At 39.6% G+C, this 12,342-nt stretch overlaps 1 protein-coding gene across 4 annotated transcripts in view; it reads left to right on the forward strand.

Annotated features, from left to right (window-relative positions):
• shtn2 (shootin 2) overlaps positions 1-9,268 on the forward strand; it is a 31,444-nt gene extending 22,176 nt beyond the window's left edge. For 3 of the 4 annotated variants that reach the window (XM_054747506.2, XM_015946460.3, XM_015946462.3), the window contains 10 exons: positions 1,120-1,214; positions 5,050-5,202; positions 5,278-5,431; positions 5,903-6,017; positions 6,191-6,249; positions 6,506-6,603; positions 6,717-6,737; positions 6,832-6,885; positions 6,964-7,105; positions 8,985-9,268. In XM_054747506.2, coding sequence (XP_054603481.1) covers positions 1,120-1,214; positions 5,050-5,202; positions 5,278-5,431; positions 5,903-6,017; positions 6,191-6,249; positions 6,506-6,603; positions 6,717-6,737; positions 6,832-6,885; positions 6,964-7,105; positions 8,985-9,181 — 1,088 coding nt within the window. In that variant the 3' untranslated portion in view covers positions 9,182-9,268. The remainder of the gene's footprint in view (positions 1-1,119; positions 1,215-5,049; positions 5,203-5,277; positions 5,432-5,902; positions 6,018-6,190; positions 6,250-6,505; positions 6,604-6,716; positions 6,738-6,831; positions 6,886-6,963; positions 7,106-8,984) is intronic. The other variant, XM_015946461.3, reaches the window with a different exon arrangement.
• The last annotated feature ends 3,074 nt before the right edge of the window (positions 9,269-12,342 follow it).

The raw sequence follows: 12,342 nt of genomic DNA on the forward strand, positions 1-12,342 counted from the left end.
GAGCTGAATCATACAAATGTCTGTATTTACGAACCTCTGCCATAAGTAGCTCTTGCCAGTCCGCCATGCTTTTCCACGTCTGACCATCCGCGTGGTTAGAAAATTTCCTAGGTGCGCGGTGCGGAAAGTTTGGGCCGTGCGGAGGTGCGGTGGAGGGGCGTGGTTGTTAAAATTACGCAATTTAGCTGCACGGAGCCGTGTGAACCTCGCGGACGCATCAAGCATAAATCAACCTTTAGCCTCTCCGGAAAGGTCTACTCTGGACTAAAGAGGAATAATGTAGGTTTTGGTACTGGCCGTGGAAATGTGGAGCACCTCTTTAACCTAGGGTGCAGGAGGGGGCATGGGAGATTGCCCAAATAGTTCATATGTGTCTTGTGGATCTGGGGAAGGCTTATGACAGGCCTTTACCTCCTTGTACCAATGGAATGCTAGCCTGTCAGCGATGCTGGTTGTGAGTCGGACCTGTTCCTGGTGACAGAATATCAAGGTGCAGCTGTGGCGTGGAAGGTGTCCAGTGAGATGGATGGAGGATCCCATCTCTGCTTTTTGCAGATGATGTTGTCCTTCTTGGTCTATCAAATTATGACATTCAGTTCATGCTGGGGAGATTTGCAGCTGAGTGTGAAGTGGCTGGAATGATCCAAATCAGTGGTCATTGATCTTTGGGAAAGGCTGGATTGCCAACTCCAGGTCAGGATGGAGGGCAAGTTGAAGATTTTCAGCATCTCAGGGTCTTATTCACGAGTTCTAGAGATCAGCAGGTAGATCAAGGCAGCATCTGCACTGATGCGGCAGCTAAATGATTCTGTTCTGGTTGGAGAAGAAACTAAGTGAGAAAGGTGTTAAGGGCATGTCCATCAGGGAGGTGGTCCGCAGGTCAACCCGGGACAGAGTGGCTGAAGCAAATACAGACTTTACATCTCTAGCCTGGATTGGGAATATGCTGAGGTCCAACTGGAGGAGCTGGTGGAGGTAGCAGTGGGGTGGATGATTTGAGCTTCCCTGCTTAAAAAAATAAATAAGACATAAAATTACTCCTACCATGTGAAGATTTTTTGTTTGAACAACATTTCTAACATTTATTTTAGTATTTATCTCTTCTGTGTGAACCTTCAGTGTCCAAGTTAGTCACGGAGGAGTTTACAGAAATGTCTCAGAAGCTGGAGCTGGAGCAGGACCTCCGGCAACATGCCGAAGTCGTCGCCCACCAGGTGTGTGTGTTTTCAGGGTTGTGCAAAAATATTTTTTGTCACACATTCACACCTGTAGATGCTGAGGGTGACAGGTCGTGCCACAGGAAGGCAGAAGGAGTGTCGGCTTTGACCTTCGGGTGGCAGCGGTGAGAAAAAAGACATTTGGACAAAAAGGAGGGACATGGATGAGCACACACACACGCACGCACACACACACACACACACACACACACACACACACACACACACACACACACACACACAGTGATTTCCTGTCTGTATGTCTTAGGCCCTGTTCACACAGCAGGTTTCAGTTGTGGTTTCAGAGAGCAGCAGAGGTGGCAGGTCAGTGGGTGGGGGTGAGTGGAGAGAGGGGTTGGCGCTTTATTTTCACACTGACTGTCAGATTTCAGCTCTCTCAATGAGGCGTGGCATTCACACACATAAATGCACACACAAATAGAAAAACATCAATTCACCTGCAACACACACACACAGAGAGAGAGAGAGAGAGAGAGAGAGAGAGAGAGAGAGAGAGAGAGAGAGAGAGAGAGAGAGAGAGGCAGAGAGAGAGAGAGAGAGAGAGAGAGGCAGAGAGAGAGAATGGTTTCTGCTGTCCCAGCCGCTCCTTTAATGAAGGACGTTTCTTTCAAAAACACCCCCACCACTCGTCCATCCCCTCCCGTTTAGCCCCTCCCATCCCCATAATTAGTGGTCATCACTGCTGCTGGGGAGTAGTGCTCTTTAAGCCCAACCTGTCTTTCCCTGACACCTTTATGTTTTGTGGAGCATATAGCAATTGTCGCCTTTGTGGACGGCGTCCTCCATTTACCGGACAGGCGCACAATTGGCCACCTTGCAGGGGTCCTTACCTGTGAAAAGGACCCCCTAACTCCCCACACAATTCAGCCCCTTTACTCTCAGTTCCTGGTGAAAGACCCCCCAACACACTCACTCACACACACCCACACACACAGCCTCTGTGCTGAATGCCTCTTGTGTGCGCTGCTATTTGTCTGTTTTCACGTGTTTTGAAAACAACCACCATTCACACCTCTCCTCCATGGTGTGTGTGAGTATAATGACGCAGATCCTCCAACAGGAAACAATTTGGACCTTTTGTGTGTGTGTGTGTGTGTGTGTGTGTGTGTGTGTGTGTGTGTGTGTATGTGTGTCTTTGTCTCTTTGTTTTGGCTGAATCTGTGTGTATGTATGAAATAAGTGTGCTAATTGCTGTGTGAAAATGGTTTCCTGCTGAAGGGGGACTAAAGATGGGAGTGGGCTGATCTGCAGCGGAGGCCTCGTGTGCTACATGTTGCTGATGCAAATTTAATTTGTTCTCATGGTAAAAAATACAGAAACAAAAACTTCATTTAATCACACTTGCTCTTCTTGGGCCATAGATTTGCTTGTGAAAAAGGTTTTCATAGAGACAATGACTGACCTTTGAGATTTCCCCTCCTACCTATTAAAAATGTTTCTTATCTAGAAATTTCAAATGATTTAATAAAATTTAACAGTATGTTCATATTACCCAAATATGCTGCTTTTAAAGCATACTTATACATTTTTGTATTTAAATAAATAAATAAATAAAAAATAATTCCAAGTAAATGAGTTCAAATTACAAAAAATAAAGCAAACACAAATTTTGTCCTTACTTAAATGTTTTAGATCAGATTTATGACTATTTGAAACTAAACTTGAGACTTGAAAGTTTTTTGAGTTTGTTTGTTTTTATTTGTTTGTCTCAACTGGCCTTATTTACTAAATTGAAGTAATTTCATATTTTGCAGCGATACTTTTACAGTTCTACTATGAATAGGACATATTTGTTTGTTATCTAAGTAATTGTAATGGAGGGGGCGGGGCATATAATTATATCAGTTTATTTTAAATCAAAATTGAAAACTTTCATGTCTTCATCAGCCTTTGAGTGCTTGTTTCTTGTGCTGCACCTTCTGCACTGTAACTGCTCTCCCTTTAACTGTGTTTTTTTCTGATTTTAATTGATTTGAATGTATTTGTGTATTTTAATTGGGCTGTTATGTTACTTTAATGTTCTTGCCTTTCTCACTGATGGAAAGCCCATTGAATTGTCTCTGTGTATGAAATGTGCTATACAAATAAAGCTGCCTCGGTTATGTCAACAGTTGGACTATATCCGTATTTTGACTATTGAACATCCTTATAAATAAGAATCAGTCTGTCATAATGTTGATTGGGCATGTTGCAATGCTCCATGCAGAACTCCCACATGCTGCTACCTTGGTTGCTAAATCCCTAAATAGACCGTCCACACTATTTTGCTTGGTCTAGAGACCGAATGAAGCCCTGCAAGAAAACACGGTGGAGGTTTCATCATAATGAGGGGTTGGTTTACTTTTTGTGGTGCTGGAAGCAATAAATGTACAACAGAAATTGTAAAATTGAGGGATTAATACTGTATTATGATGCATCAGTGATAGAATATTGTGTTTTATTGTGAAGGCCATGGGTTTTAGCAGAACAAAGACAAAGATCACGCACCCAAAAGAAAAAAACCCCCACAAAGTTAAATTTTAAACCCCTAAAAAGAGTTTATATTTGTAAATTATAAACTTTATATGCAAACTGCTCTAACGGATAATAAAAGTCTGTCTGGTACTGTGAGTAAACTAGCCTGGAGATCTAGACAGACAGTAGCAGAAGCAAAATTATTTTGTTCTGCATGTTGGTCTAGCCACGCTTCATTGGAACCTCTGCAGCCCCGGACAGTCTGGTGGCCCGCCAATCACAGCGCTTTATTGATTTAATGGGGTTTAATGGGCCAATCACAGTGCTCCTTTGGTTTGATCAGCCAATTACAGAGTTCTATTGGTTTGGTGGACGGGTTGTTACTCCGACCGAGCAAAAAAAAGATGGTGACGGCTCGTTTAAAACTCTGGACTATTTAGACTAGGGCTTTTCTTTAATTCAAGAGCAGATAGAAGTACTTAAGTGCTTTAGTTAGAAAAAAGATGTATTTGAATCTTCTTCTAAAGAGTATGGCATACTGCCCTGTTGACTGACATCCTTAGCAGTAAGGACGTCACGCTGTTTGTTGTTCAATAGCATGTGGAGACAGTTTGAAAAACAACTTGAGATTCTGCTCGACAACCAAGCTCTGTGAATGGGTCATGGCCAGAATATATTTTCATATCTACAGGATGGCTTTCCAGGTTATGGGTGAATAGCAAACAAAAGCTATGAAGACAAGCTTGAAAGATGTCATGAAATGTCCTGAAACCAAATACGAGTGGATTTCTGAATGACTTATTGTATTAAAAACAACTGTTCACCAGCATGTTCAGACTACAAATTGTGTGACTTTCTTTTTATTGTGGTTTTCTTTTGTAGGCGCTAACAGAAATATGCATAAAAATGTGAAACTATTTGACTAACCCCTGTGCTTAAGAACAAAATACAACTCTTCAGTTACTAATGCTTGTTTTCATCTGTCACATTATAGAGCAAAGAAAAACATTTTCACACTAAAATGAGTCAAAACCTGTATTTCTTTGTCATAATGGAGGAATAACAACGCTTTGTCTCAGAGATAAATCTTCCTGTTCACAATGTTCCTTCCCTACAGTCAAGCCGATGAGTAATTATGGCTTCCAAATCATTATTTAGTCACACACGGGTTTGAAAACATTCTGCCTGCTATGTGACAACCTCCCGCGGAGTGAAAATCCACAACCGGCAATTCACTTCCCTCCATCGCCCGCTAATGGTGGCTCATTGTGATGGAAGTGTTTCTTTTCTATTTCCTTAGAAGCAGATGATTATAAAGATTTGTTGGAAGTGTTTTAGATGCGCTTTGTCTCATCAGATGCTGAGCGAACAGACGGCGGCCCAAAAATGGAAGGTGATGGAGCCTGGTGGCTCAGAGAGCGACGTGCAGCTGCAGCTGCAGCAGGCGCTGGAGCAGATCACCAGCATCAGCACCATCCTGTCTGATGTGCAGCTATACTACCAGGAGCAGGTGAGCGGGATGATGGTGTTAAATGAATGCTGCATATGTCATCCTCCTGCCCCTTTCTCTTGTTTTTGTGTTCAGGTGAAGCAGATGAAAGGTTCTGTGGAGGAGAGTGCTGATCTGTCTGAGCTGCAGAACCTGAGAGAGCAGCAGGAGAAGACAGAGGAGGAGAGGAAGAGTCTGGAGAAGCAGCTGTTTCAAGCTAACACGTCCATCACACAGCTGAGAGAGGAAGGTAGCAGAAACTCCACTAAAGAGCCCCCAAACTGTGAAAGATGCACCAAGACACCTAAATATGAGTGTTTTCTCCATTAACCCTTTGATGCATAATGGTCACTACAGTGGACAGGTACTCAAAATAGTTATTTATTTGTTTTTGCTATTAAGCACAGCTGTTGAAGACTTTATTGCATGTGAGCCTCTCCATTTGGACTTCAGTAAGGCAAGCCAACATATTTCATGTTCAGAATGCACGCCGTCCACTGAGGTGGACATGTAATAAAGTATTTGTAAATTAACAAAATGTTACAAAAAATATTTGTTGAAATTTGTTTAATTCACACCTAAAGATGAATGAAAAAAAATTGTTTAAAAAATCATGGTTGAAGATCTCATAATTCATGCATCAGAGGGTTAATGAGAATAATCTAGATGTTTGTATTATTTTACATCCTTTTGAGTGACATTTGCTTTTGTCCTTTTGTAGTGAAACAGTTCAAAGAAACCTACAACAGGAAGGATGAAACCAAAGATGTGGTGGAAGAATCCACTCCTCCCCCTCCCCCTCCCCCTCCACCACCCCCACCAACTCCTGTCATCAAGTAAGTCAAACAAACACAAACAGTTTTCTAGACAGTTTTAAACTATTTTCTCTTCCTTTATCACTAATAAAGAAAATACACCCAAAGACTTTTACTTTTATACTTTCATTTTTTAAAATAAATAAAATGAATGTGATCTCAGTGATGTAGTCTATTCTCATTTATCTGACTAGTTTACAGGACTTCCTCAGAAGCAGGAGAAAAGGTGGAGTCACTGCAGCTGATCAGAAAAGTCAGTCTCCGCTTGTCTTCTGTAATCAACATCCCAAACAACCATTTTAGTTTTAAATTTGGACATTTTAAACTTGAACATGTCATTTTTTTAAATCTTTTTCACTATGCATCTTCTCAGCGTGGTGAATCATTTCAGCACACATATACTATTTTGGTTTAGAATCATCTATAAATGTGAGGTAGATGGTTTAAAAGTAATTGTGAATATAAATATAAAAACAAAGGCGTGTTTATGCTCTAATCTTTGCTTCAAGAGCCAGCTCCTTCTTCAGACATCAAAGCAAAAGCAGTGGATGAGATGATGGAGAGAATAAAGAAAGGCATCATTCTGAGGCCCATCAAAAACATTCAGGTACATTTTTGTCACCTGTATGTACAAATATCCAGATTAAAAGACATGAAAGCAAAATTGTCACATCATAAAGGATGATCTTTATTTAACATTTGATGCTTCTTGGGTCACAGGAGGAAGAAAGCTCCTGGAAAGTCAGTTTTCTTCTTTTTTATTTTTATAATAGGATCGACTCTGATGATCTTCTGATGAAAGGGTATCTTTTCAAAATATCAAATTGTCTTACAGGATCAGAGAAGTGAAAACAGGAAATCAGTCATCCTGGAGCTGAAGGGCGTGCTGGTAACAAAACATGAGCTACTTTGTAAAAGTGAAAACAGACAGACTGTCTGATCCATGTTTTCTCCCTTTGCACTCTAGGACAACATTAAACGTCAGCCCCACCGTAGATTGCCCTCCAGGAGAGGAAATATCAGAGATGCTGAGCTACTGATGGTGCTACAGAGAAGAAGGAGAGTGATCGGAGACACACAGGACACATGGTCCTCGAATTTGCCTCCCGGTATGCTAACTTTCTGTGTTCAACGGTGATTTCACCTCTTTGAATGACCTCAGTTTGAAGAAATTGAGTTTATTTCTGGTGAGATTGACAAGCTAACAGCTAGTCCATGTAGTGCAAGGCCAAAAAGGATTATGCAAATCATGTTTTATCTTTCATTATCATTTATTTCACAATCCAGTGGAAATGTTATGTAATTCTTGCTAGACATGACCCATGCTGCTCCAGAACCGCTTCAGCTAGATGCTGCTGCTATATGAACAACCGTAAACATTTATGAGTATGTTATTTACTTTACTGTAAGGGCATATAACGTATAGCAATCATGTAAATTATTGTTTTTCTTGTTTGTTAGATGCCACCTTTGTCTTCTGCTTATTCAGACTAGCCATTACCTCATCAATCTGGTTCAAAATATGCATATACTTATTTGTTTTCAGTGTTGTAGACAAATCACCATCTCTTGAGTCCTAATCATGCTCAAGCTCTTAGTGTTCAAGTCCAACTGACATAGCATTGTTCCAATTAGATTCCAAGTCAAGTCACTAGGCCCTTCGGGACATGTCCAACCACTAATTGTTACATTTGCACCCAAAAAGTGTCATATGGCCATTGCTGGAATTAGCATGTAGCAGATGCTACTGCTAGCTCATTATATTAGGTCAGATTACTGGGCAAAATTTTAACAACCACAACTTCCGTAAGCCTGACAGGCGCGTTGCAAGCTTTTCAAAAGTGTGGGGGATGTTGTCTGTGCCTAAAATAATTTTCTGTTATTCACCTTGTTAGTTTAATTTCCATAATAGCGGAGCAGTTGCGAATTTTAGACGCGTCACGCATGTCTCCGTTTTAAACATGTTTAAACTGTTCAGAATACAAATCCAGGCTCTGTCTCGTTAGATTGGTGTAACTAAAGTTTGTACTGAATGAAACTTTACATTAAACCATGTTGAAAAGAAAAGGATCCGATTAAATTGTTTCCCCCTCATTTACAGTCACGGAGTACAGTGCAGTGCGCACGGCTCTGGGGTTAATCAAGTTTAGTTTTTTCTCTTTGCAACAATCTTCACAAGAAGGCAAAACAGTTAAATGGCAGGTTACAGATATTTCCATTTGACTGTTTATTTTGATGGATAAACTCAAGGATGTTGGTTGTTTTGAAAGAATTACCCCGACGCACACTGATACAGATGAGCTGACATTTTAATCTTCAGTGGTTTAATCAGTGTGCGTAGTGGCATGGCAGTTATTTGTTGGTTTCAAATTTTTGGAGCACTTTTTATTGTTTTGCAAAATGCCATACTGGGTTGGCTTGGCTATAGCATAGGGGCATTGAGTTGTCCCAGTACTGTCTTTTATTGTTCTGCATATTGTCTATCTGGCACTACTTTTTGCTTATTTTGACAAAACATCTGCCCAATGTGTGGCACACGTGGACACTATCTGCATGTTGAATACGTCAAATGGTGGAACTCAAGTCCAAATGCATATCCATGCAGTATATATACATATAGGGCATGTATGTATGTATGTATGTATGTATGTATATGTATGTATGTATGTATGTATATGTATGTATGTATGTACATACAAATAATTATATATATATATATATATATATATATATATATATATATATATATATATATATGTGAAATATTTAAATAAACACAAACACCCCCTTTTGTAAAACCAGGGAATAAGACAAATGAAAAGTAACCATCAGATTTTCTCCAAGAACCACCTTCACTGTCTTGAATAAGCTACAATATTTAAAACCAGAACTACCCATTTTATTCAAACCTAAATGTTGCAGTGTGCCCTGTAGTTCTCATTCTTTAGGTTCGTGCCTGAGCTGAATATGTGCTGATCTCTTGGTCAGATCCCCAACCAGGGCAGCAGTGTGTCCCAGCAGCAGGTGACGGTCCCTGGGCCGGCGAGAGCGGCACTGCACCTGTGCTCCGGAGGCTGAAGCAAAACAGGGAGCAGAGAGATTCCCGCATTCGGGCATCAGCACTCATCATCAGCCACGGAGACTTAAAGCACACTCAGGAACAAATACCTAATATATCTACCTAATACCTGATACAGAAATGCACTCTGTCTGTGGTCTTTCACTGACACATCAGGAAACCTCTGCCTTTAAATAAAATACTGTTCTCTCTGTGTGTTTGCTTTATTCACCTTGGTGCAGCAGATAAAGTATGGCGCAAACACACATTCGGTTTCACATTTATGGTTTCAGGATGTCAAAGTAAATAAATTTCAACTGCCATTTAACCCAGTTTGGAGAAAAAAAATTTGTCGCGTGACAAAGAGAGCAAAGTTTTTTCTAGTTGTATTTAAAATCCACTCACCTTTGTGGCGATCTAAGTGCAAGAAAACAGAGCCATTAAAAAAACACATTTATGAATACCCACTCCCACTTTTCTCTCACTGTCTTTCTCCTGAAGCGTGCTCTGGCAGTAGGATGCGAGCTGCACATTAACGCCGTCACACCCAGAGCCCAGAGGTGTCGCTGAGATAAGAGCCTCAGGTGATCTGCAGCCTCCCAACTGAAAGTTTTTTTTAAATGCAGCAGGTCTCCTTTTGTTTTCTCACCTCTGCACAGAGGCTGCATTCATGTGTGTGCATGGATGAATGAGTGCACGCACCCTCACCGTTCGCCGTCCATCTATCTGCCTTTCTGCCTTTGCTGAAAGCATTTGAAGAAAGGGTGAAATTACTCTCACCTTTAGCTCTGACACCATTTTAGTGTCCTCACACGGTTTCACATTATATATTTAGGTTGTTTAACACCTTACTGGATGGCTTGCCTTTTCACTCTACCTCGAATCCATTTTTCATTGTATGTGTCCACAGTCTTATATGATTTTGGATTTAAAAGTGTGTGCTACCCACTCTCTTTAATGAAATCTATGCATGTTTGTGTGTGAGAAGCTCTGAGTAAGACACGGTTTAATGTAGAAACTATAGGAGGAAAACGGTGCTGACCCTGTAGGTAACAAAAATATTTTGAGTTTAATGGATAACGAATTTTAATTTAATCTAACTCAAGGTTTATGAGTAGAATTTATTAATAAATTTAATTTCTAAAGACGTAGTATTTTGTTTTGCATCTGAAAATGTTTGAGTTATGGGAACTTTTTAGGTTTACAGTGTGGTAACTAAAATATTTTGAGTTGATTGGATGAGCAATTTTAATTTAACTTCAAATGTATGAGTAACATTTATTAAGAAATTTTATTTATGAAAACTTTTCAGTATCAAAACTCAAAAAAATTTGAGACAATTGATTGCCTCAAAATTTTTGAGTTCTGGGAACTTATTCGGGTTTACAGTGTAGGGACAACAAATGCTCAATAAAATGTAAAATGACATAACATTTGAGAGGATATATAAAGAAAATACTGAACTGACCCCTTGTGAAAGAGATATTTTCCTCAATGCTGTCAAAAAAGCTACATTTACAAAAGATCGGTGAAAAAAATGAAGACCCTACATTCCTTAAAAGAACTGGAAGCCATCTGTTCATAAGCTTAGGCCAGAACACTCCGTTAGACCTCAAACTATGTGTTGCAAATGCCTCTTTGTGCAACATCTGTATACGTCTGACTGAATTATGGCCTTGTTTGTGTTTTCTAATGCCAATTAGCCTTAGCTGCTATATTGAATTGGATTTAATTGAATCATCCAGTGATGACTTCCTGAGGATTTCAACAAAACCCATTCAGTAATTCATGATATTTTTTGTTCAGAATCAGAATCAGAAAGCTTTATTTGTCCCAGAGGGAAATTAGAGTTTCAGTACACACAATTCAGAGATCAGACATACTGGGCACAAGACACATGACAAGAATTGGTGACTGTGGTCATTCGCAACCCGAGAGCATGGTTCCTTGCTAAACTGTTTTTTACTTATTTTGAAACATGATTGGTCACTTTTTTACATGCAAGCCGAATGGGAAAATAGTCTTCTACCCAGCATTAGCTACTGATAGAAAATCTGATGACTCTTCAGCTGTCACTTAACGTTCATGGACTCACCCATCTTGGATAGTGATGGGGTAGGCTGTAGTTTGTTTAGTGTCCAGGAAACAGCAATGTCTCAACTTGTAGAAGCTAACTGTTAACAGTAGCAACTCCACCACATGGCAGAACTCCTTCAGGCTTGAGGTATTTTGGAGATGAAAGTCATGTTGCTGTTATCCAGTCAGAGGACAGATGTCCAAATGTCAAGAACAGTAATGAGACTCCAAATCCTGCCCCATGCGGCTAACTTCTACTTCCTGAAACAGGAGCGCCAGAGCTGTTTTTCCTCACGGATAACTACTCAGAAGGCATTCATTTATACTAAAAACTACTGCAAATGTGTTGAAAAAAAAAGGTAGAACGAGAGCTTTAAATATCCTTCAATACACAGGCAAAACATTGTCACTCGCCTTTCTGCTGGGGAGGTGCTCAAAACAGATAAATGAACATTTTTCCAGACAAGAAAGACATTCGCTAGTTAGACATTATGCACACACTCCTTTTAAATATATATATATAAATCTAATAAATGTGTTTGTAAATAAGAAAAAATGTATCTGTAGGGAGACATTTCTATTCTGTGCACATATGTTGTCTTGCAATGTTATCATTATAGCCCAAAAAAGGAAAAACACTATTCTTACTTACATCCGTTATTATGAGGAGCATTTAGAACCATTTAAACTTTGCAGATCCCGTTAGACATCCAGAAAACAGATTTATTTATTTTTACTAATTAAAAATGTTCTTTGAAAATGTAACTGAAGCTTTTGACCTCTTAACTTACTTTTAGATCATTTGTGTCTGTCAGAATGTCTTAAAATGGGAGAGGTAAGTTAATAGAGGGTGATTATTGAATGGGAAATTTTTAAACATTCAGACATCTGTGTATTCATATCTTAAAAAGGAGGTGGAAATTTTGTCTTATAACTAATATGATTAAAGACCTTGAGGACCAAAAGAAGAAGGGAAAACATTAAGTTTTGCTCTTGAATACCAACAAAAGAAGTAAACTGTGAAGCACATTTTAATAAAAACTGACTGAATTTCCCTTGCTCTATTACATTCAAATTACCGGGCAGTAGGTCATTAACAAATTAGTATTTTGATTTAAACTTTGACATAAAGAGCCAACATTTGGTCCTAGTAAATATGCTTGTTCAGACAAATACCGAATATAAAATGTTTCCGTATTCCTCCCAAAATAA

The sequence above is a fragment of the Nothobranchius furzeri genome, chromosome 2 (genome assembly GCF_043380555.1).
Source record: "Nothobranchius furzeri strain GRZ-AD chromosome 2, NfurGRZ-RIMD1, whole genome shotgun sequence".
Lineage (NCBI taxonomy): Eukaryota > Metazoa > Chordata > Actinopteri > Cyprinodontiformes > Nothobranchiidae > Nothobranchius > Nothobranchius furzeri.